The sequence below is a fragment of the Tetrao urogallus genome (assembly GCF_951394365.1).
Source record: "Tetrao urogallus genome assembly, chromosome: 1".
NCBI lineage: Eukaryota > Metazoa > Chordata > Aves > Galliformes > Phasianidae > Tetrao > Tetrao urogallus.
The window spans coordinates 144,009,498-144,034,754 of NC_136813.1; the positions used below are offsets into that span (position 1 = coordinate 144,009,498).

Below are 25,257 nucleotides of genomic sequence, written 5' to 3' on the forward strand. Positions count from 1 at the left end.
CATGTAATAGAGCCAGTGACCCTATTTGGGGTAACATCCACCCGTAAATAGGAGACCAGCAGTTTTTTTTTTTTAATGATGCGAGGAGGAAATGTGAAGGTGAGAGGTGAACAGGACCTGGCAAAGAAGTACTACCTCCTCTATAGTGTCTTGTTGTTCTTTGGGTCCATTCCCTCATCCAGGTGCTAAAGAAAGGCAGGTAGCACACATGGGGAGGAGCACCTGATAGTGGTACTTGGGGATCACATGAGAAAGTGAGAGTGCCTCTGTTAGGCAACGAGAAGTCAACCAGTGACACTTGCTTCTCCTACATCCCTCCAGAGCCTGTGTTTTCGCATCCGGAAGATGATGGAAGTCTATAAGCCAGACTGGTGTGAGTTACGGGAAGACTGGTCCATATATCTCTTCTCTCCACAAAACAGGTTTGTGCAGTTTTTTCAGCAAAAGGGTTGAGAAGATGGGACAGATTTTGTTGCTGTGCCATTTGCTTTCCCTGAGCTGGACGTTAGATTGTAACTTTGAACTCAGCATCCGGGAATGCATTTCTTCTTCCTCGTCTCTCCTTCTACAGTCAAACAACATTTCTCTTCCTTGATTCTGCAGGTGAGAGAGAGGACGAGAATCCTAAATGCCTATTGTGCTTTTCCTTCCCTTCGGAACATCCTGTTTTTCTTTTGTGTAATTATAAATATTTATAGCAAAGTGAGGCAGGGAATACTGACATTAAACCAAAAAGGAGAAGGAATATATTATTAATGAGTCCATAACACAGATATTTTCTCCCTTGGTACCAGGACATCCTCTCCATTCCATTTTCAGTCCTACTGCCAACTTATCAGCAATATCACACCCTTTAGGGCAACATTAGAAATCTTTTTGCTGGAAAAGAAAAATAACAGCAGCAACAACAAACAAACACACATATAAAAACAAAACAAAAAAAAAACCCACACGTATTTAGAGATATATTCTTCCCACTTAGAGGGTGTTCCCAGCAGGAGAAAATGCCCACATACCCCAGCCAATAGCATTCTTAACAATGTGCCATCACCTCTTGAGGAATAGGGAATTTTGTTACAGCCCATGGAGGAGAACTCTTTGCTCCATGTGACACCTGGACACTCTGTCTTTCAGAGCAGGCAGAGTTGTGTTCTCCATAACAGCCAAATTACCTGCCCCTCCTCAGCTTTCAAGATGTGGCCTCATTGTCCTAGTGTGAATCTGGAAGGGTTTGCTACACCAGAAACTCATTATCAAGCACTCAATTTTCCATGCTTCTAGCTTCTAACCTCTCTCTGCCCGAGGTACAGGTACCTACTGGAACTCTTTTGCAGGTTTCGCCTCCTCTGCCAAACCATCATTGCTCACAAACTCTTTGACTACGTTGTGTTGGCCTTCATCTTCCTGAATTGCATCACCATTGCACTGGAGAGACCACAGATTGAACACAGAAGCACGGTGAGCACTGTTTCCTCCCATCTACCTTTTAACACAATGTCTGACAGAGGTGTGTAGGCACTCCTGGTACTATAATGGCCTTTGGACATAACTTAGCATTAAACATAACTCCATCTATTCAAATGTCCATGCATTAGCTATTTACATCATATATTCTTCCCCTGCAGGGTCTTATAATGTGTCAATCTCCTTTATAATAGGGTAATCCAAGTTTGTTCCCTTCTGGGGAGTGATGGAGTCCCATGGTTAAGAGATGGTTTGCCAAATGGTCAGGGATTGGGAAATAAAGGAAGTACCTTTCACGTGCAGTATGTCATCACGTATGCTGCTTTTGAGCTATTTTGAAGATGGCTCAGACTGGCGTGTCAAAAAGGAGACTGAGCAGACAAGTGACTTCTTTTGTATCTCTTCCTTAGTTGACCCCTCAACTCTGTGGCACTTACACACCCTTCAGCAGTCAGTCAGTGTTCAGCAGCTCTTTGGGAAGGAGTCCCAGGGCAGCGCAGTAGATCAGGACTGAGCAGCACAGCAGAGTGAGGCAGCAAGCACCTAGGAACCAGATTTGTATTTTGCATTGCAAATCCTATTCACAAGAGCTGTATGGCATCCTGTGCCAGCTGTGGTGTAGGATAGAGCTGAGGCTTGTGAGCCCAAAGCTGTCAGTGCTGACCTTTGCCGGGAGTGCTTCTTTTATTCTTCCAACCTTCAGACCCTTCACAGGAAAGAAAAAGATATCAAGTTCACCACAGGGGCCTCATGGAATAACAAGAAGTCAAGATACATTTAAAGCCATTCTCTCTCTCGTTTTTGTTTTTTTTTTTTCTAGGAGAGAATCTTTCTCACTGTGTCCAACTACATTTTCACAGCAATTTTTGTAGCTGAGATGACACTGAAGGTAAGTTAATGGAAATGAATGGCTCAGAGCCTCTCTCCAGTGTCAGGAATACCATGGCTCATGTTTGCTCGGCACTTTTCCAAAATCTCTCATTTTTTCGATGTCCCAGTCCTTCTCCCTGCTTTGGTAAAGGGGAGTTAAGTCCCCTCTGGTTGTGCATGGAGGAGATGCTTAACCTGAGCTTTAAAACCAAAGGGATCTAGGTGTCTGGGAGGAATAGCTAGACTCCAGCTATGGATTCTGTAATAATATCAAAAATCCATTCCCTTCCTCCTGGAGCAAGAGAGGGAGTAATTACAATGATATTAATGAATTGCCATTAGCTGAGATAATTATTCAATAGGTGTCACTGCAACAATAGAGAAATCTGGCTAATCCGCTTGTGGTGAGGAAAGAGACTAAATACTGGGGAAAGTAAGTCTCAAAACTAGAAGCCTGACACAGAACTCCCTAAAATTCATTCCTAAACTACTGATGTGATTTTTAGATTGTTTCAGGAGCCAGAGTATGGGTTTTAGTTCCTGGTTCTAGCTCTTAAAACAAAATTAATCTCTGTACTGGGAGGTATGTGATATTGGAACATCCTCTACAGAGTTCTGTTGCTCAGGGGCGCAAGAAGAGGTGAGAAGACACCATGGCAATCATAGTGAAATGCTACTCCAGAGTTTGGCCTTGTTTTTTCTAATGTTTGGTGCCACCACTTTGGACGTTTTCCTTCATAACCTTCCATTCAAAAGGAAAAGGTGATGAGACTGATTATAGGATTCAGAATGAGTCCTTGCTGCTCCATTAGGAGCAAGGAGGGGATAAGCATTCAACAGTCTTCCCCTCTTCTGTGGATGTCCTCTATCAAGCAACATGGAGGACCAACTTAGACCCCATCCTCTTCCTTCTCTTGCAGGTGGTCTCTCTAGGCCTGTATTTTGGGGATCAAGCTTATCTCCGCAGCAGCTGGAATGTCCTGGATGGCTTCTTGGTCTTCGTGTCTCTCATCGACATTGTGGTCTCAGTGGCTTCTGCTGGTGGTGCCAAAATCCTAGGGGTGCTGCGGGTCCTTCGGCTACTGCGCACCTTACGGCCACTCCGGTCAGAGTCCTACCACGTTCTGTTCTATTCCTCCTTCTTACTGGTCCCCCCAGGAAGGGTCCTGGATTCAGACCCCACTGTAATGGTCAAAGGGTGGCCTTTGACAATCCACAGACCTTAGTCGTATGGCTCTGACCATGGAGATATTTCATCAGACATCCAACCCATGGGATAAAAGAGGATTTGGAGCCCTGGTAGGAGTGTTTCCCCATGACAGGCCACTGCACAGGGAGAGCAGGGGCCCTCTGCTGCTGAAAATGCTCATCTGTGGCCAAACACTCCTGCTCTGTCTGTCTGTCACTCTTCCCTTTTCTTTCCTTCCAGAGTCATCAGCCGAGCCCCTGGCCTCAAACTGGTGGTGGAGACACTCATTTCTTCCCTCAAGCCCATAGGAAACATTGTCCTCATCTGCTGCGCTTTCTTCATCATCTTTGGCATCCTGGGTGTACAGGTAGGATTCCTATTGCCCTCAAACAGCCCTGGTACTCCCATACCTACCATGGGCACCTGTACCCCCAGCTACAACAGGCACAGCAAACTGAACAGGAAGAGCAGGCAAGCTGGGAAACTTCTGCAGCTGCTCAGCCCCATGAGATGTCTCCCTCTGAAGTGTCCCCATGGCCTTTGGCAAGTGCTTCCAGCTCTTCAATGAGTGCAAACATTGCTGAATGTGCAAGACAGGAGTTAATACTTATGCATGCCTGGCAGGATCGGGTCAGGGTTTGGGTCAGTGTTACAGGAAGAGCCCAGAGCTGGCTCACTGGACACATCCATGCCACACAGCAAGGACAAGCAGCTCCATTCCTACTTGCAGGAACTCTGCCTCCAGCCAGCTCCATTCCTCCCCCTTGCTATCAACCCTAAGTCCACCCACATCCTCCTTTTATTTTTTTATTTAATTCTCTTTATTTTTGGTGAGAGGAGCGAGGGTGTGGGCGTTACTTACATCTCAGGGAATGCGCTATACTTAGTCTGCTCTTATGCATCTGTACAAATGCACAATCCAATACCTTCCATATGGAGAAGGGAGCCCTGGGCAGAGAGATAGAGCAGTGCAGCTTTGCGAAAAAAAATAGTATCTGAGAAGCAGGGGATGTATTTTCTGGTTCTTTACCCACAGATGATTTTCTTTCCCATCAGCTTTCTTGGTAACTGGGAGACAGGGAGGGGTGATTGCTCTTAGTGGCTGAATAGAAGATTATTAGGCTAATGGCTTAATTGGATCCCCAGAATACTGCCCTAACAGCTGTCAGATAGCAAGGACTTACAGTCACTTCTGCCTGGAGCAGTACAGTAAGATGAAAAGCCAGATGTGAATTTGCAGGATCGGCCCTATCTCCTTACCAGTGTATCAACCAGTGCTGTATAATGCACTGGTGTTCCCTCATACCTCTCCTCGAGGGAACCCTGCAGCCCACCTACTTCCTTGGGAGCTTCTGCACATCCCAGATGCATGGTGAGCCCTGGAGGGAAAGGAACTGATGGAGTTGCTCCCCTTCCACAGCTCTTCAAGGGCAAGTTCTACCACTGCCTAGGGGTTGACATCAGGAACATCACCAACCGGTCTGACTGCATGGCTGCCAACTACAAGTGGGTGCACCACAAGTACAACTTCGACAACCTGGGACAGGTGAGTGTGCCTGCAGCCCACATCTCTGATGGGAACTCAGCTCTCCTCCTGTATGTACCTCTCTGAGTGCCTGAAAAGCCTGATCTTAGGGCTAGGAAAAGCAGTTATTTGGTATGTGTATCCATGTAGAGCCTGTTGCTGGTGGTTTAATAACAAGATGATGTGTACAGGTAGTGGGGAAAGAAAAGGGTGGCAGCAGAGAGCTTGATTTTATTGTTTAGCTCATGCTGTGAAGCAGATGTTCTTCGTGACCTCTCCCCTCTGGTTGATCTGGCTTCCTATCCCTTCCCCGCCCCCCTCTTCCTCACTGAAAGGAACAGGTTTTGATGTGTGCAGAGACACGGGCAGAAAGAGTACTTCAACACTGTGTGTGTTAGAGCGTAAAAACTCGCTTATTTTTCCCAGTCTGCCAGATGCACCTGCTCCACATCTGCTTTGCTTTTTTATTGCAGGCCCTGATGTCTCTCTTTGTTCTGGCTTCCAAGGATGGCTGGGTCAACATTATGTATAATGGACTAGATGCTGTGGCTGTTGACCAGCAGGTATGAATACATCCTTGCAAAAAGACCTTTTTCACTTCCTGCAGCTAGTAGCTAGTAAGGTGAGAGTGTACTCTAATATCCTGCTTTGGACACCTCCCTCTAGCCAGGTTCTCCTTTTAGGGCCCTTCTCAATCCCTCGCTCTTCCCATTGCAAGTGGTCCAGGCTGTGCCAAGTCCATACAGTGAAGTGCAGCTGTGACTGCACTTGTAATGTAATGGCCTCAAGTTGGATGTCAGGAAAAATTTCTTTTCATAAAGACCAGTGCTGCAGTGGCACAGGCTGCCCAGGGAGGTGGTGGAGTCACCATTCCTGGAGGTGTTCCAGAACCATGTGGATGTGGCACTGAGGGACGTGGATTATAGTGGCCACAGGCATGGACTGATGGTTACACTAGATGATCTTTCCAACCTTAATGATTCTATGACCATGTAGTGTCTGTGGTAATTCTCACCCCTCTAACCAGTCTGGATCACATGGCAGTCTTTATAACAGCAGAGCAATAATGCCATATGCGTTTCTGAACATGCTGGCTCCCTTCTGGACCACAGATGGTTGCTTTAATACCCCATAAGAAGAGACTGTTGGGCTGCTGCCTGCTATAACACCATTCCTCCATTGCTAAGGCTATGACCTTGATAGTGCTGGTTTAGGCACCTACCTTTGGCTGCACAGCCGTGGGCCTGAACCTTGGATTTGATGCTCTATTTACCTCTGAAATTCTGCACAAAATGCACTACTGTCCATAGATCTTGCTCTTCCCATCCCACTCCTCTCATTTTCATAATCCCACCCCACCTTCTCAGCAGCCAGTCATCATGGCGGTACCCATCCCTATCATTTCTGTACCAGCACCCATCTGATCACAGCCTTTCTGTTCTCCTCCAGCCAGTGACCAACAACAACCCCTGGATGCTCCTCTACTTCATCTCCTTCCTCCTCATTGTCAGCTTCTTCGTGCTCAACATGTTTGTGGGGGTAGTGGTGGAGAACTTCCACAAGTGCCGACAGCACCAGGAGGCTGAGGAGGCCCGCCGGCGAGAGGAGAAGCGCCTGCGGCGACTGGAGAAGAAGCGAAGGAGTAAGGCACAGCCTAAGTGTTTGGTTGGTTCGTAGGCCAAGGTTTTCTGAGAAAAACCTTCTCCTCTTCTTTTTCTTTCCTGATGGGCCGGTCTCTAAAATGCATCGCTTTTGGCCGTGCTCTGAGCCTTCCTCCCTGCGTCACTGCCACCCGGCTATGCACCACACCAGTGGTCTGGGGAAGAGGGGGTGGCTGATGAAGTCTGTTGGGAAGCTATGGTGCTGGGGAAGCCATGAGGTTTTAGCATCCAGCCCCCGGGGAAATAAGGTGCACCAAAAATATATCTGTGTACATGTTGGTATGCACTGTCAGCACAGGACATACATAGTTCAGTAGACCTCCTGGGCTTCATGCAACCTCAGCTAGTGTTAGGGAGAAGACTGAAGTTATACTTTGTGTTTAAACCAAAATTTCAAGAAAAGAGAGAGGAAAAAAAAGAGGAAGACACTTGTGTTTTGTTCCTGGCTCTTTCTTTTAGTGTTGCAGTGTCACTTCTTGGGGTCCCAGGCTCTCTAAAGTGAAGTAAGCCCTCTCCCTGGTTTATCTGTTCTCTTCTGTATTACTTTTAAACAAAAATTGCAAAAGCATACTTGCCCCTAGATATCTTCCCTACTACCCCAGACTGATGGTTTTCTTCCATTCACTGCCCATAGGCATGCTTTCCCTTCCTCTGCTCCAGTTTTACCTCTCTCTTGTGACACCCTGGGGCCTCTCCTGGAACCATCTGCTCCCTTTTATCATTTATGATCTTAATTTGTTGAGGCATGAAATGCTGATTTAGCACCATTCCCACAAAACATAGACTGACAGATTTCAAGCATTGATTTTCTTTTCTTTATTCCATTTATTTTTCTCCCCCCTTCTACTTTCCTCTTTTTTTTGTGATTCATTTTTCTCTTATGCCCTCTTTTACCTATGCTTTTCTGTCCTTTCTCTCTCCCGCCTTCATTCCCTTGACTTTAACATTTATCACCCCTTTTATGCCTGCTTCTTCCTCAGTGTTTCTTACCCATCTCTCTCTTTCTTCCAATTTCCTCCTAACTCTCCCCATCTCCCTCTTTCCACTGAAGAGGCGCAGCGTTTGCCGTACTATGCTACCTACTGCCCCATACGCCTCCTAATCCATTCGGTCTGCACGAGCCACTATCTGGACATCTTCATCACTTTCATCATCTGCCTCAACGTGGTCACCATGTCCTTGGAGCACTACAACCAACCTGTGGTGAGTGAGATCGTGGAGAGTAATTATGCTCTTTTGCTACAGCTCTCTAATGCTCACTGTCTACCAGAAGAGGTAGGATGCTTGTGTCTAAAAATACTGTTGATGTGTTGCAAGAGTTAATATAGTAGGCAGAGATATGTGAGGAATTTGGTATGTGCTTAGAAAGGCAGCCCCACTTAGAGATCTGTAATCACCTGAAATGAAGAGAGATTAGGTATATAAGCAAGAGAAGGGTCCCTAGAAAGCTTTGTATAATTAGGTCTCTGTGCTTTACATTATTAATGAGATAAGTGGGTCACCCAAATTTAGCTGCCTAGTCCACTTGGTATGTTTTCCTGGACCCTAACAAGAGGTGTGGTGGAAGCAGCAGTGCTCTTGGGAGCTTCAGGCTTTGCATCAGATTTCAAAATGAAATTCCAGTTTTCCTGCCATATGATCTGAGATGCGAGGACTGGATTGGCTGGTTGTGTGGTCACCCAGCTACCTCTTTCCTGTAAGAGGAGCTGAAGGGGTAAAGCCTCTGAAAAGAGCCTCTCTCAGCTTCAGGGGTGTGATTCCCAGCAAAGGACATGGTGAGCTAAAGGAGTTTTTTACTTTGGCTGGAGAAGACCAGGAACCACTGAGTGTTGTTGGCAAAGCTCTAGATGTTTCTGATAAAATAGAAGCATTCTGCTTATATCAGAGATGCTTTTTGCCTTTATATGTAGACAAAGCATTCATTATGATATTTGCCCAATGGCATTTCAGTTTTCTTTTGAGGAGACTCGTAGTTTAGATGACACTTCTGAACAAATGCTGTCTAAGGTAGGTCAGGAACTGAATCTGTCTGTTATCATTCAGATATGTTGCCTATTTCCTCTGTTTCTTGCCCACCTTTTGTCTCGCTCCTAGTGGTGCCCAGTTTTGCTTTGCAGGAGCTTCCAGCCCTTATCTGTTTCCACCCTTGTGTCAGACCTTTGCTTGTGTCAGAACAAGTCACTGGACCTTTCTAACTCCTCAGCTCCTTCCCCTGTAACACAGTCAGGCTCTGCTTATAAATCCTGTCCAACTGCTTCGAACCATGCCATTACGAGGTGCCACCAGTGCTGCCCATTGGTCACACCAGTCCCTGGTGGCGGAGAAACTCACAGCTGAGTGATGACTCGTGTCTGTCCCAGAACAAGGCACGCAGGAGTTTCCCCCCGTTAGAGATGGCATTTATACATGACTGAAGCAACAACCTTCCTGCCTCGCTCCTTGCCCGTAGCTAGGCCAATGCCATTAACGTGGTGGCATCCAGATGACGTGGGCTATTGGCTGAAGAGGAGGCTGATGAAACTTCAGTGGAATCTCCTTGCAATAGCCACCTTCTTCCCATTATGCTGAGAAGTGTAGGAGGAAGGAGCAATACCTGATCCCCAGAACAACATGGGGTGGAAGGGCTTGCTGATGGTTGCCTTCAGTAGGAGACCTCCATGTTCAAGTATAGGGAGCATGGGGCATCTTCCCCATCCTGTAACAAATCACTGGCACTCAAGAGAGACCCCACAGGTTATGAACTTATTGTTGCTTTTGCCTCAATTCTTCCACTCTTTCTTTCTGCTGACAGTCCCTGGAGACCGCTCTTAAATACTGTAACTACCTGTTCACCACTGTGTTTGTGTTGGAGGCAGTTCTCAAGCTGGTGGCCTTTGGTCTACGTCGGTTCTTCAAGGACAGGTGAGCAAAGGGTTGTGTAAAACATTTCTGTGGGACAGCTGGGCATTGGGAGGAGACCTCAAGGATGAATCCCTATCTGGAATGTAGTAGCAGTCCCAACTATCTCCTAGTTCTGCACAGGAGAACTGCAGTGCCTGGGCAACAATAAGGTTTGTCCAAGAACTGCCTCTGTGTTGGCATCTGCTAGTTAGGCTAGAAAGCAAAGTAGGTGGGCTTAGAAACAGCCAGTTTTTTCCTGCCCTTGAGGCAAACTGGGAACATGCTGAAGCAGAACGTATATAATGAAGCTGATATGAGGTAGTGAGGCCATAAAAAGCTGAGCCCATTAGTCAAAGCATAGCACCATAGTAACACAGCTCCATGCTTTCAGATCAGGCTGGTTTGCCTCTGGCTGCTCAGGCTGTGTGCAGAGTGAATCTGTTTGTCTGCAAAAGCCCATACAGACTGACTCAGAGTGGGGCCTTGGATTTATACGTTTAGGATAAAGTGAAAACAATTCACATTATTTGTCAGGGAAGTGGAAAACCTCTGTCTTCCTGTATTCTCTTTGATTTTTTCTTCTTAAGGTGGAACCAGCTAGATCTGGCCATTGTGCTGCTGTCTGTCATGGGCATTACATTGGAAGAGATTGAAATCAATGCGGCTCTCCCAATTAACCCCACTATCATCAGGATCATGAGAGTGCTGCGCATCGCCCGTGGTGAGAGAGGCACAGGCAGGAGGCAGGGATGGAGGTGGCCATGGGGTGGGACCCAGAGCAGTGACTCACTGAGCAGTGGCTGTAGAGGCACACACTCCTGCTGTCCTCAGCCCTGGAAGCAGAGAATAGAAAGGAGTAATTGTGATACACATTGCTTGGAGAAAGAGGAATCTTGGCCAGAATGTGTCTGGGTAAAGCAGAAGCCTGATAGGCATGGGTGGCAGAAATAGCGTGTTTAGGAAGGAGTAGATAGACTGGAGGAGAAGGAACTGGGAATGTAAATTGCAAAGATGTGGGAATGTGGGGACAAGGGGTACATTTCAATTTTTCAAGGGCGAAGGAAATCAAGGCTTCTGTCTTGTTCTACTGCCATTAGTAGGTATGCAAAAGGATGAATCTTCTGAGCTGAGTTTGAGTGACATTTCTCATGTGTTTCTTGTGGCAGTCCTGAAGCTATTGAAGATGGCCACTGGAATGCGAGCACTGCTGGATACAGTCGTTCAAGCCTTACCACAGGTAAAACCCACAAGCTTCCCCCAAGACTCTCTTTCTGCACCTTTTTTTTTCTTTCCCAAACGGTCAATTCTCTTGGTTTCTCAAAGGCGATGCCCTTTAGTGGGCAACATTGGTGATAGGTGGACAGTTGGACTAGATGAACTTAGAGGTCTTTTTCAACCTAGGTGATTCTGTGATTCTGGGTTTACTGTGGTGTACACGTACCTGCCTGAAAGGGATGCCCAAGTTTTAGTGTTAAGTCATGGGAATACAGCTTACCTCACATCCCAGTTTGCCAGTGGGTGAATGAAATAAATCTTGATCCAGGGTAAGGGCAGGATTCTTCCCACCATGTCTAGCTAGTGTCTGTCCCCAGCTAGTTTGTTGCTAGTCCCCAGCTCTTCTCTCCCTTCTCCAAAAGAAAGGGAGAGCAACTGGCAGCCATTTCAGGAGGAACACAGGTCTCTGTCCTTCTCACCCTTCCCTGCATGTTCCCCCTATTCCCTTCTCTCTCTCACGTGCATTCCCGTCACTGTTTTTCTTAGCCAGTGCCTCCCCGTTCCTGCTTTCTTTTCTTCCTTTCTCCTCCTGGATCCCTTCACAATTCTGAGCCTGTCATGTATGAGAAGCAGTGACGCGCTCTGTTGTGGCTCACGCAGCCGGCGGTTAAGTGTCTACCACAAGACAGCTAGACAGAAGGATTCCATGAGCTGTGAGCAGCAGCTGTTCCTGAATGAGATGCTGACTTTACATAGGCATCGAGCCTAGTGAGAGGATCCTTTGTGACGGAGAAGTGACCTGGGAGACTATTCCCTTTCCTTGGGGATCCTTGAGAGAGAATTGTTAAGCAAGCAGTAATGGTACCAAATTTCCCTACTGATCACACATCAGATATTTCCCTGGCAGGCCCTGAGCAGGCAGCTATCTTGTGTGATATCAAAATGTACGGGGGTTTGTCAGTTGCTTTATCAGCTAATGTGCCAGTCTCCATGAGTGGCAAGGAGCTGAGAATCAATCTGGAAACAGCATGAGTAGTTACACAAGGAGTTTACCTCTGATGTTAGTGGCAGACAGTGATGTCAATCTGAATTAGAGGAAACCCATAGTATGAAAGCCAGGGGAAATTCTGTGATCTTTCCTGAATCCTGAGCACTGTCTGATTTCCAATCTTTTTTATTTTACAGTAATAATTTGTATTTTTGTATAATGTTAATGATATAAGTCACATCTAGGCTGTATAACAGCATCCTTTGTCATCCAGGGTAGTTTGGAACTGAGATGCATTGAACAATGTTAAAATTGAAGTGTTCTTGTTGGAGGCAGCTTGGTGCCCCTAAAGTTTATTAGTTCTGTCTACGCTGCCCTAGACTGGCTCAATGCAGTTCCTCTTCTCCATTCCAGGAGCCACAACTACTGTTTAGTTCTGGCAAGGATCTGAAATAGAGCAGGTCTCCAGATCCAAAGAAGAATCATAGCAGAGAAGCAGAGTCATCAGACATTGAAGGGTTTTGCTCAGGATGGCAAAGACTGAAGCTGGGACCTCAGTTCAAACCCTGCTCTGAGCCACAAACCACAAGGATATTCTTCCACGCTTTACAGATTCTTGCTTTTCTTCCTCACAGTCACCTCCAGACCCTTTGCTAACCAAGATGATCTGTCTTTTGGAGGTCATTAATATCTGCCATGACCTCCTTCACAAACATATGTCTGAAGGTCTGGCTCTAGGTGTTCCCTAGAAGGTAAATGTGAAAAGTGCTACCTAGTATCAAGCCTATGACCAATCCAGTTCCTATTGACTGGCTTTTGCTTCCTTCTGTAATGGCTTGCTTTCACTTAATAAAGTTATATAACCAATAGATCAAAAATCACTCCATAGTTAAACCTGTGTCAAAATCTGCACACAAAGCAGGGCTAAAATCCCCCACTTTCACTGTTAAAAATTGCATTTTGTCTCCATATTTTACACACTGAGTCTTCAGGGGACAATTGAATTATCTGTAATATTATTCTCCAAGATTTATTGGCTTTGCCAAGAGAAGCAGTTTAAAATAAGCTGTTCTTTCCCTTGTGCTTTTTCCTCATCTCAGCCTTTCTCTTTGTGTTCCTAAAGCACAGACTCACACCGGGGATTTTGGCTTGCTAATGGCATATAAGGCATCTCCAGTTGTCCTGTTCCAATTCTCTTCCTTTCTCTGTTATACTGCAACAATTCTTAATACTGAATAGAGCTTTAATTTTGGAGCCCTTTGGAAATTTAGTCCTTAGCTAAATTTTATTAGCCTCCTTTCTTTTAATGCCCTATAGACACAGACACAAAGGTGTGTGTTCAGAGCATTTACTATGGTGTCCAATTTAGTCATCAGAAATAATTCCTTCCACCGCATGTGTAGGGAGCCAGAATCTGGCAGCCCAGAGGAGTGGGTGTGCTGAATCATTCATTTCTTGCCTGAATTTGGATTTCACAGCAGTTGCAGTGACTAAATTAGGTTCCTGAAGTAGATAATCCTAATAAAGGCCCAGCTACCATATGCACTCACAAGCATTCGGGTCAGATACTACTCAGGTTTCGAAAAACACTGAATATCAGGTCCTTAATTCCCCACCTCCCTTTGCCCCACCAGCGGTGTGCTAATTGTTACTAGCATTTTCAGCCTGCCACTTTTAAAACTGCTCTCCACATATAATTCATGTGCCGCACATGCTGGGATGCAGGAGATTCAGAGGCAGAGCAGTGATTTGGGAAAGTGAGGATGTGGAGGCAGCGCACACATTGTTGGTGCTACTTCTGTGTACCATGGAGCAGCAATCCTCCCATTGTGGAGTTTATAAAATGCAAATGCTGGAAGCCCAGAAATCAGGCTTTGCCCCATTTTTCACAGGATACTGAAAAAGCGGTGCTCTTCACTCTTTTGTAGTCTCTTCTCCTTCTCTTCTCTCCACACAATTTAAAAGAGGCTTTTTATCCATCTTCTTTCCCATCTCCCTCCCCAAGCCCTGCTCAGCCCTCCACATATGGAGGGTTGTATCTGTGTCCCCATCTCTCTGGAGCTCTGCTTCAAGCATAACTTTGGGGAATTTAGGCAGCTTGATGGGGCATGTAGCACTGCAGCTCGTCTGTGTGCTGTAATCCATAGTTTCACTCTCACTTAGTCAAAATGGGTTCATTTCTCTGAGCTCCTGCTCTAATATGCCTGCATTCACCTGACCAGCAGTTGTACACTTTCGTCAGTACTGGCTAGAAACAGCATCCTTTGTATGTGCTGGCAGCTGTTGTTCCATGGATGGCATAGTCACTGGTAGTCGCTGGTGATTTCCAAGGTTACTGAGCAATTGTTTTGTTGCATTTGTACCCTGAGAATTTGTTGCTCTACTCTCCTGGCTTTGGAGTACAGAAACTAGTGTGCATACGATTCACGCTTGCCTGTTCATGCTTACCTGATGAGGTAGGCTGACTGTGCTGTTTGCTTTCAGGTGGGGAACCTTGGACTGCTTTTCATGCTCCTCTTTTTCATCTATGCTGCTCTAGGAGTGGAGCTCTTTGGAAAACTGGGTAAGTCTGAAGCAGCCTGTGCTCTGGTGTGAACTACAGATCTGCTGGGAGTTTTTTCAAGCTCAGTACTCGTTCAATAAAGGGACTGAATTATTCATTGTCCTTCATTCTCCTTTTTGTGAATTTGACATAAGCAGAATTTCTTTCTAAAATATGATTGTTCTAACAGCTTAAAAGAACAAAAGTAGTTTCTAGTATTTCTTTCATTCTTAAACCTTCAGTTTTTCTTCACTGTATTCTTTGGTAATGCTCTAAGGCTACGAAAGAAGTCAGGTAAAGCTTACTCATGTCTCTTGCCGTGAAATATTGATCATGGAGAAAGGCAACACAGTGACATGTTGGGAAAGTCATCCAGAGCAACCCAGAGTTACACCACCAGTAGTGATTTTTTGCACTGCTGTACAGCAGTCAAGTGTTGTTGGGCAACAGCCCGCTGTTTGGCATGGTACTGAGGCCATTAACTTAGGCCTCCAGGTTTTGAGGAGCCTGAAGTCCCCTTCCCCAGCTCCTGCTGTTGATCTCAGAGCATGTGGTGTGCCCCCATTAATAGCTGTGATCCCCGTTCTTACAGTATGCAATGATGAGAACCCCTGCGAGGGCATGAGCCGTCATGCTACCTTTGAGAACTTTGGGATGGCCTTCCTCACACTCTTCCAGGTGTCCACGGGAGACAACTGGAACGGAATCATGAAGGTAACTGGGCCTTAGGGGTCGTGTGAGAAATTCTGACCAGAGCTCAGATCAGCAGTGCTCGGTGCTTTGGTTGGAAAGGGAGAGCAGCATAGGAACTGAGTTGCCAGACAGAAGGAAAGTTCTTTGCAACTATATGGTATGTTTGAGTGTGATGTGCGCAGGCAGAACTGCACAGCATCAGTTCACACACCTGGGGCCACAGTGGCAGAAAAATGCAATGGTCTGAAGATTTAATTCTGTAGACCTTTGGGCATACTTGCTCTGAAGCAGAAAGCACAAGTTGCATCCCATGATCAGATAATGTCCTTGATTCTTTGAGGACTTCATGATTCTAGAGGCTGTGGAGTGATAGAACCATTGCTCTGTTCTTTCCAGTGGCATTGGTGTTTTTTGACAGAAAGATCAGCCAAGCTTGCATTCTTACTTTAGTCCTTCCTTCCTTTCATCATTCCCTCTCAAAACCAACTTCCTCTCAAGGATACCTTACGCGACTGCAGCCACGATGACCGGAGCTGCCTCAGCAACCTGCAGTTCATCTCCCCACTGTACTTTGTCAGCTTTGTGCTCACAGCCCAGTTTGTCCTCATCAATGTGGTGGTAGCTGTTCTCATGAAACATCTGGATGACAGCAACAAGGAAGCCCAGGAGGATGCAGAAATGGATGCTGAGATTGAGCTGGAATTTGCGCATGGACTGTGCTCCCGCAAGTCAGGCTCCTCCAAATCAAGGCAGGGAAAAGGAGCAGGAACCGGAAGCGGTGGTGGGAGAACAGAACCTGAAGGACGTATGTGCACGAGATGCTACTCTCCTGCCCAGGTGGGTACACCTTTGAGCTTACCAACCAGACTGCAACAAGCGGCTGTGGGGAGAAGCCAGGGGGCCTAGATGATTGAGGGCTTAGCAGACTCTTCCACTTCAGGGTGAGAGGCTTGATTTTAGCAGTAGACTTTTGAGTTGGTAGCATTGTGAAGAGGCAAGGATGTAATAGCAGCAGGTCCTGTAGCACTGCTCGGCAGTTCACTGGCGTCATAAGCATAGGATCCTGAGGGTCAGCAGAGGAGGGATGGAGCAGATTAGCTGAAGCTGTATTAAGAGCAAATTTGAGAGGGAAGCTCAGGAGAAAAGAGAAGGGGAAATGGCAGATGGAGTGAAGCACATCAGCAGAGCTGGAATGGAGGTGTGAGCAGTGCTGGGCTGTGCTGTGCTGACAGTGAGTGAAGGCAGTCTATCCTTCTTTTTTGCATTGGATTTTGGCACCGTTACACACCCTAAGGAGCAAATGGTCCCCCTGTGACCCTGTGCAGGTACCTGCAGAACAAGGTACTGCTCCAGATGAGTCAGGGTGGAGAATCCAGCCCCAAATTCACAAGGAACTTTGAAACAAAAGCTCGGCATTCTTAAAATGATTTCTCCCATCCTCCCCCCCTTCTTGTCCCCTAGGAGAACTTATGGCTGGACAGTGTCTCTTTAATTATTAAGGACTCCTTCGACGGGGAGTTAATGATCATCGATAACCTATCGGGCTCCGTCTTCCATCATTACTCCTCGCCGGCCATGTGCGAGAAGTGTAACCATGACAAGCAAGAGGTAACCTGCGTACGAGGATGCGTGAGGGGACTCTTTCCCCAAGACCTGCACATCCACATTCACATGCCCGCAGGATATCCAGTGTGTGCTCCTGGCTGTAGTTTGTGTAGGCAGAGGGCTTGGCCTGTGTTTGTCATCTATCATGTGCCGCTGAGACTGCCTTTGGTATGAGCCTGCCCTCCTTAGCCATGGGGTATGTTTGAGGTGGTAGAAATCTGAGATGTGCCATGGTGTAGGTCAGGAGGGACTGACTGAGATGTAGGTGAAGACAACATTGTGTTCAGTTCTGCAAGAAGAGCAGAGGTTGGAGCTCACGGTGTAGAAAGAACTGGAAGGTTCACACTCCGGTACTAGCACTTGGAGACAACTCTGGAAGATTCTAGCATGTTGCATCTTCATTTGAAGCATATGTTTGCTTATTCCCCGTTGAGGAGAGTGAGCTAAGCACATGCTTACATGCTTTATTGAGTAGAGTTACTGTCTGTGAGCCAGGATTGGTTTGTGATTAAAACTGGTTAATGAGTTTGATATAAAAAAAAAAACTAAACAGAAATGAGCCCACTGAGAAAGTTTTAGATCCTCTTTTCTGGTGTAGAACCTGTTAGTTGACAAATGGGTTGCTGCTAAGAGCAGGACTGTAGATGCTTTGGAGAACCACTTCATAAGCAATTTGTCTTTTCATGTTATAAAACTTCAGAGCAAAGTAGCCTGGGAGATGTTAGGTGAGAAATATAATTATTTTTTTCTCTGAAATCAGTTTGTTATATTTAAGTACTATAGTCATGATTAGTCTCATATCAGTAGCTGTTCTCATCTGTCAGTATATCACTACATCAACAGCTGTCTACACCATCTCCTTCCCCATAACTAACTTGATACATTGCTCTTGCTTGTAAGGAAACCAGGAGAGTTGAGAGGAGAGCTCTTACTGGTAGATATCCACATGTGAAGATGGTAATATTTCATTTGGCTTTGGACCCCTAGTTCTGATGTTTTACATTTTTTCAGTCTTTCAGCTATCTACTTATCCAAGTAGCTTCCATTTGGAGGTATCAAAATGAAAAAATAGCTGTAGTTTCCCAGTACTGCAACACTTTACCCATGGACACTGCATTAATACTGTCAAATAACTGTTTTCAAATCATTCCGCTTTCCAGTGCTTTATATAAGTCCTTATATTCAGCAGTTGATGCTCAGCCTTCTCAGAAAAATAAGTCTTCTAAAGGTATTCCAGAATGATTGCCCTCAAATCAAGTCATTTGCAGCCAGTTTGCTGCATTTGAAAACCTTCCAGATAGTCTTCAGTATTCCTGCTTGGGAATTAAGGCAACATCAATTTTCTTACCATCCCAGCAAGGAAATTGGATGGCAAAATCTCCAAATGCAACCCACAGCAAAGAGTTTAACAGAAAAATCATTACCAAATAATTATTCTTAGTTCAAATTTTCTAATGGTTATTACAGAGCCATAAATTGATTTTCTAAATTGATATTTCACTGTATCTAAAATGTGGAATTTAAATGAAATTATCTATATCCATAGGAATAATGTCAGTAGTGAAGAGTAGTTATTTTATTTCTCATTATATGAATCAAAGTGAAAGGTGAGGATTTTAAGTCATAGGTTGATCGTGATCTTCTCTTTGTATTTCATAGTGTGAAAACCAGTGAGGAAATTCCAACAGAAAATCACAGTTAGACTTGAGCCCAGCACTAACACCAGCAATACACAGTCATTAATTAATCAGAGGATACTCAGGTGCATCAACATAAGCAGAGTTGTGCGTTAGTACCAGTTGTACACTGCCAGAAGATACACTGTGCACATGGAATTGTACTGTTTTTATGTTGTCTTTTTCAGTACATGTTTTTTAACAAAACAGGATGTTGGCTGTGCACCAAATCACCTTAGCTTCGCCTTTGTGAAAGTGATCGCATTATCAGTAGAAAGGTTTTTTTTTTTCCATTTCATTTGTAGTTTAATCCGAGAAGATGCTGAGCAGAGTGGATGAATACAACACTTAAACATATGCTCAAGATTTTAATATGTGTTAAGCTTTGTACTGTGTGGAGTACAAAGTGCTCAGTGTCTTTCTGAGTTAAACTGCTGGCCTCTTATTTTCAGACCAATTATTTGGACTGTTAAGGATTTTCCTAATCATGGCTCTGTTTAAAAGATAGCTTATACCTGCAATGAGTTATTTTCTAAGGGATATGTGCACGTGGTTCAGTGCCTGTGGTTGGTGTCCCAGGCAATTCATGCTTCTACTGAACATCCCATTAGCCTTGCACTGCCATTTGTTTCACTTTTTTTTTTTTTCTCTTCATCTTTAGTTAAGAGTATTTTTCAATATTCTCCAGGAATGGAAGCTACAAGAACATAACAGAATATGACTAACCTCTTCTTCTGTCATTTCTGTCCTTTCACTTTCGGGCTGGTTGACAGTTAGATGCGTGTATCAGTGGCTGATGGTGTATTTAGCCAGTGAGCAGCAGTGAACAGTGTTCCCACACACACAGTTGATCTGCTCATGACTCTGTTGATTGTGCTTTTTGTGTAGATCCCAAGGTGGACAGAAATTGTGAGCAAGCAGTTCAGTGAAGAATAGCCAAATTCTGGCTTTTGTTGAAACCCTTTTTTATGGATGGAGAAGGGAGTCACACATGTTGTCACATTTCAAATTCGCATTTCTACAAGATGTAAGGCTGTTCTGCTGTAACAAGCACTTGTGCAAGTAATGGATGAGTATGCACCTTAAATGGGACTGGATGAAGATGGTGTTTCTATACACAATTAATTGCTGACTGGTGGCTGTGTAGTGTGCTTGACATAACATCCTTGTGAGTTCTCTGGTGTGTGTATGCACCTCAAGCATCAAGCATTGGTTACTTTGAGCTTTCTACATGGTTGAGTGACACCACGTTTGAGAGTCAGAATAACATCCCAAATGTGGATGCTGTTTGTGCCCTTTATTTAAATCCAGCTCAGTTTTTCCCTTCTGTTTATTCCAAGTGCCTTATCCAAGGATGGAGACTCTTCCAGTCTCTGGCATTGGCACAAGCCATTAAACTCCCAGCTCAAAAGAGTCATGTCTACAAATATTCCACCTGCTCTTACGGCATAGAAGCTGTACCCAGTTCTTGCAAACAAAAACACAGGGAAGGACAATATTACTGCCCAGAAAGAAATCTCTCTTGACTGAGACAACCTGGAATATAGCTGTTCAGTCAGGTGCTGGTGGTGGGAACTGATAGGACTCCAGAGACCAGCTACAGAAAGTCAGAGAATCATTAAGGTTGGAAAAGACCACTAAAATAATCTAGTAAGTTGAGCACAGGATGAATAGAGCGGCTACTTAGGCTACTAGAAAAAGGAGAATTGTAAGACAAGGTCTGGCAGAGGGGAATTGTAAGCTTGCAGGAAAGGTGGGAGCAGGGTGTGTGTGCTGTGACACAGGCCAAATGATGGAGAAAGCTCAGGCACAGGGCTAGAGCAAAGATGAGTTTCATGGATGAGAAAGATACAGTAGTCAGACTTGGTTTCAGAAATCAAGAGAGCAGTAGTACAGGGTGGGCTGGCGGGGTTAATTTAGGGATGGAGAACAGGAGGGAGGGTGGTGTTAGCTGAGTAGGTTAGAGATGAAATAGAAGATGCAGGGAAGCTGGAGGGAGGTGGGATTTCAGTGATGAAGGTAAGAGAATACAAAAAGCATGATATTGGCATGGACTGCAAGAGGCATGACTATCCCTGGAATGAAAGCATCTTTGTGTTGAAGAGGGCTGTCCTTGGCACCTTCAGAGACGGGTCTATTCCTCATCTCTCTATAGAGCAGACTGCTTTGTCACCAACCTGAGGGAGCCCTGGGACAGATTCGGGACTCCTTTCTACAATACTGGCATTAGGGGAGCATGGACTGGAGATGGGCTGCTTGCAGATTCTGTGTTCTGCTTCCTTAGAAAGTGGATTCTTCTGTCCAGCCCAAATCTGGGTTAGGCAGAACCAGTTGTATCCAAGGAATATAACATAAAATTCATCTTGGGCCTACAGGCTTTTACTTATCCTTCATAAACAGCGTGACTGCTTGAAATGTGGACTCTAGACATCCAATGACAGCTCCTTCCCTTCCTGCAGGTCCAGCTGGCTGAAATGGAAGCATTATCCCTCAATTCAGACAAGTCCTCTTCCATCCTTCTAGGAGATGAATCAGATAATCGCAGCACTTCTCAGCTGAGTCCTAAGGAGACCAAGGTTAGCCTCAGGTGTTCATAGGCATGTTGCACGGTATTTCTGTCCCTGCTCCTCGGAAGTGCTCTGTGTTCATACGTATGTCCCTGCTGAGGAATATAAATGTTGGTCACTTTTCAAGAGCTTCTCCATAGAAGAGAAAAAATGGATGTATGTTTTTGAATGTTCTCTTCATCACTATTAATAACTGCCTTTGAATGACCCTAAATTTAAAGGATTTGAGTGTGAAATATGAGCATGTTTTAGCTAATTCATAGGAACCTTAAGAGACATTCATTTCCTGACAAGTCTGCTCTGTGATTTGCCATTAAATTTCACCAGATTTTGTCTTTATTTTATTTTATTTTATTTTTCCAGGACGGCCAGGACAGCCCTGACTCCACTGAGGCAGGAGATTTAGGGGAATGCTTGCTTCCAATATCCAGCACAGATGGCTCCACAAACCCAGACAGTTACCTGTGTGAAATAGAGAAGACTCCTTTCAACTCAGTTCAGTCTTGGCTAAAGCATGAAGGTACCAAAGGTGAGAACAGCTAGCATTCCCCAGGTTTGTGTGGATTGGTTCAGCTTATCTGCCTTCCTCCTGCAAGGAATGGAGGTAATGTGAGGCAGGGTTACACTAACAAAGAATTCACTTTCAGTTCACCAGTCCTCGGGAGTGAAGATCATTTCCTTCTTCAGCTGCTAGATCTTATACACTCCTTCAGACTTGCCAGTGTGAAGCATCATGAAAGACTTGCTTCCTATTTGCAGTAGTGCACCTGCTTGTTGTCAGAGCAGAGTGTCAAAGAGATGAAGGGACACAGGTTTCAGTGACTTGCAAGCTGGGTAACCGTTGTTCACTCTGCAGGGTAAATTATTGCTATCCCATGAGACCAAGCTCCTTGAATAAAGCCGAAGGGAACATATAAGACATCTGCCCTTTGTGGAAGTCCCACTGTTCCACTCCTGAGCAGAGTTTCTTAAGCCACCAGTTTATTTATCTCCCTTCATCCCCTGCTTTGCAGGATCTGGAATGAAAGCCCTCTGGCAATGATATCTGGCTGAATCAAAGCCTTATGGCTCAGCTTTTCTCTCTAAGAGCAGCAACAAGAGAGGCAAGCTGGGCTGTTGCTTTACGGCTCTGAGCTGTGTTGGATCTGTAGGGTCTGGTGCAGGTTTTTGCTATTGTGCAGAAAGTGCTGATTCATTGTGTGAACTCTAGACTGAGGCTTCTTGGCCAGGAGTGTGTGTTGTCAGATATCCTCTATACACTGGACTTGCAGGACCCTTGGTGTAACAGCAGCAAAGGCACCAAATTAAGGTGGAGGACTCCTGAACTTTTTTTTTTTCTGTTTGTGTTCTCTTCCCTATTTATTTTGGTGTTTTCTCAGTCCCTCCCAGCCCCTTTTCTCCAGGTACATCGTGCCCTCTGTTATCTGTACCAGCAGAATTTTTCCACCCAGCCATCTCTGCTGCCCAGACAGGGCCTGAGAAGGTCTCGTGTGCACATAACCTTCCTAAGATCTCTCTGCAAGGCTCATGGGCATCACTGAGATCTCCGAGCGTGAACTGTTCACTTCTTCACCAGGTGAGGAACCCTACTTACTTCTGCTTGGAAACCTTGATTTCCACATCACATGCAAAAATAGAGGACTGAATAGGGAGGAAGGCAGACAAAGAAGAGAGGCCAGCTGTGGACAGGGGCTGGGTGACTCTGATCTGACTTGGAGGAGCACAGGGAACCACAGTGTGTAGGAGGGGTGGGGAGGAGATAATTTTGTACAGCAAAGAAGGTTGTATAGCTCTACCCCCTGAAATTACATGCTCTTCTGCTTTGGATCAAAAAGCAGTCTGACAGCTGCAGCTAGCACCATGTAAATATGGAATCACATCACGTTTTAGCTCGTCCCTGGGCCCCATGCACCAAGTGCACTACAGCCACCTGCATGCACAGCAGCCACTGTGTGAGCCAGGGAGATGGCAGCCACACAACCACCTCGGTTTCTCCTGGTGCTGTGGCTCTGGATCACATCCACACTGTCTCTGAGCTCTGTTCTCCCCTTGCCACTTAGCTCTTGCACCTCAGAAAGACACTCTCTCTGAAAAGGCATCTATTTCTCATTGAGAAGAAGAAAAGCATTGAGGGAAGATGGAAAATGAGAATGGAAGATGAGGAAGTGTCTCTGAATTGCAGAGGAGACAGAGAATGGAGTCCATTGGTGATCCCTCTTATTGTTCTTGGAACTCACCCCACGAACAATTCCTGTTCCCAGGGACACTCTATTCCAGACGAGCTATACAATAAAATTATGTGTTATCCAGTTCTGTGTGACAGACACTCTTAGCACAATACAAATGTGTATGAATTCACCAGGGATAAATTTAGCCTTGAGCTGAGGCCATTGATTTGTTGTGGTGTTGAAACTTCTCATATAAGTTTAGACGTGAAGAAAAAGATCTCTGGAGATTGCATGGCACTGAAGGAAAAGTGCTGAGCCGTTGTAAAGGAGAAACTGGTAAACTTCCTATTATGTGAGACAGACTGTATAGAATAGCTATGGTTCAGGAAATCAGATGACACCAATGTGAGCAGTGCAGTCAATATGCTGGGGGGAAGGAATGCCATCCACAAGGACCTGCACAGGCTTGAGAGGTGGGCCCATGCAAATCTCATGATGCAGACCACTTTCCTAAGAATATGATGAAGTGTGGGTTAAGTAACTAAGTACTGTCACAAGGACATTAGGGTAATTTTCCCTTTCTCCTGAAAGGAGATTTGAGTTTTCTCCCCTAAATACAGCCACTGCTGCTTGTGCTAGTCAGAAGAATCTCTTTTCTCTCCCAAAATATTTCTGATTCTTTTTAATGAGAGGAGGCTTCCTGAGGTTTCCACAGAAGCCTATCTGCTTTCTGGCCAGCTGACGATTTTGATGTGCCTGCAGCCTGTCCATGTGGCAGGTTCACATGGACACCAAAGTGGTCCCGCTGCCTCCTGGACTGACACCAGAGCTCACAGACCCAGCATCCCTTCCCTCTGGTGGAGCATTTTAGGGGAGAGGAGAAGGTTCATCCTGGAGCAGAATGAGAGGGTGGTAGACATGGAACAGGTGGTCATGGCATTGAGTTTGCAGAAGTTCAACAGGCATGAAAAATGCTCTCAGCCATAGGGTCTGATTTTTCTGGTGGTCCTGTATGGAGCCCGGAGTTGGAATTGGTGATCCTTAGGCGTCCTTTCCAACTCAGGATATTCCATGATTCTGTGATTCTATGGAATCAAAGCTCAAAATATAGAAAGTTTCCTCCCCCAGAAGGGAACATCCTTGGCTTTGGAGCAGGTTTCAGTTGGATTACAGTTGCCATTCCCACCAGAGGAGAGTGAGAGAAGAACTAGAGTTTATTTTCATACCTTAAATCACTTTAAAAAAATACACTGTCTTGCTACTCTTCCCATCTGAACATGGTATGCTTTCACCCCCCAGGCTCCTGAGAGCGACACATCACTGGACAGTCGGAGCAGCAGCTCGGCGGGCAGCCTGCAGACCACACTGGAGGACAGTCTCAACCTCAGTGATTCTCCCCAGTGTACCCTGGACCTCCCAGTGGCCCTGTGCCCCATGCCGGCTGCTGGCGACCAAAGACCCCTGGCAGCTCCCCTGTCCCCCACTTCCCGTCGCCGCAGCCTACGGGGCCGGGGGCTCTTCACCCTGCGCAGCATCCGTCGGCACCAGCGCAGCCACAGCAGTGGTGGGAGCACCAGCCCTGGTTGCACCCACCATGACTCCATGGACCCTTCGGATGAGGAGGGGGCAGGAAGCAGTTTGCGGGGCGGAGGCAACAACAGCGAGCCCTCGGAGACCCTCAGCAGCCTCTCGCTGACCTCCCTTTTCTCGCCCCCGCCGCCAGGGCTGACACTGGGGAAGAAGTGCAGCAGCACCAGCAGCCTCCACGCCAGCCCTTCGCTCCGCCGTCCTGCTGCCCACCACACCAAGCCCTTCTACACCGTTGACCCCAAGGGCTTCCTCTCCATGCCCTCCTGGGTGACGGACTTCTGCAAGGACACCCCTCCGCCAGTGCAAGGAGCAGAGCCCGACGGCCCCAGCAGACTGGGGACAGGGGAATGCGGCTCCCTGCTGCCGTCCGAGCTGGGCGATGGGGTCAGCAAGAGGAACAGATGAGGGTCTCTGGGTGTGGGGTGTGCGGAGTCTTTGGCCACCGGCATGGGGAGCACATTTTGGCAGTTGCTTCCCAGCAGCGATTCCAAAGGATTTGGGGGAAAAAGAACCAGGCAAACAAAAAATTATAAATATATATATATACATAAATATATATATATATATAGAATAAATACTCTGGTACCGTACCTCAGAGGCGTGGGAGAATGCAAGCAATACGGG

The 25,257-nt window shown here is 46.0% G+C and overlaps 1 protein-coding gene across 1 annotated transcript in view; it reads left to right on the forward strand.

Moving 5' to 3' along the window:
* Positions 1-25,038, forward strand: part of CACNA1I (calcium voltage-gated channel subunit alpha1 I) — a gene marked incomplete at both ends in the record, with an annotated part of 148,922 nt that extends 123,884 nt beyond the window's left edge. Inside the window, 20 exons of the mRNA XM_079549293.1 lie at positions 322-422; positions 1,335-1,458; positions 2,285-2,353; positions 3,255-3,439; positions 3,764-3,890; positions 4,944-5,069; positions 5,522-5,611; positions 6,498-6,690; positions 7,761-7,912; positions 9,501-9,610; positions 10,177-10,310; positions 10,756-10,826; positions 14,277-14,355; positions 14,927-15,048; positions 15,526-15,864; positions 16,489-16,635; positions 20,768-20,884; positions 21,239-21,404; positions 22,255-22,451; positions 24,343-25,038. Of these exons, the coding sequence (XP_079405419.1) occupies positions 322-422; positions 1,335-1,458; positions 2,285-2,353; positions 3,255-3,439; positions 3,764-3,890; positions 4,944-5,069; positions 5,522-5,611; positions 6,498-6,690; positions 7,761-7,912; positions 9,501-9,610; positions 10,177-10,310; positions 10,756-10,826; positions 14,277-14,355; positions 14,927-15,048; positions 15,526-15,864; positions 16,489-16,635; positions 20,768-20,884; positions 21,239-21,404; positions 22,255-22,451; positions 24,343-25,038 (3,345 nt within the window). The remainder of the gene's footprint in view (positions 1-321; positions 423-1,334; positions 1,459-2,284; positions 2,354-3,254; positions 3,440-3,763; positions 3,891-4,943; positions 5,070-5,521; positions 5,612-6,497; positions 6,691-7,760; positions 7,913-9,500; positions 9,611-10,176; positions 10,311-10,755; positions 10,827-14,276; positions 14,356-14,926; positions 15,049-15,525; positions 15,865-16,488; positions 16,636-20,767; positions 20,885-21,238; positions 21,405-22,254; positions 22,452-24,342) is intronic.
* Between the last annotated feature and the right edge of the window lie 219 nt (positions 25,039-25,257).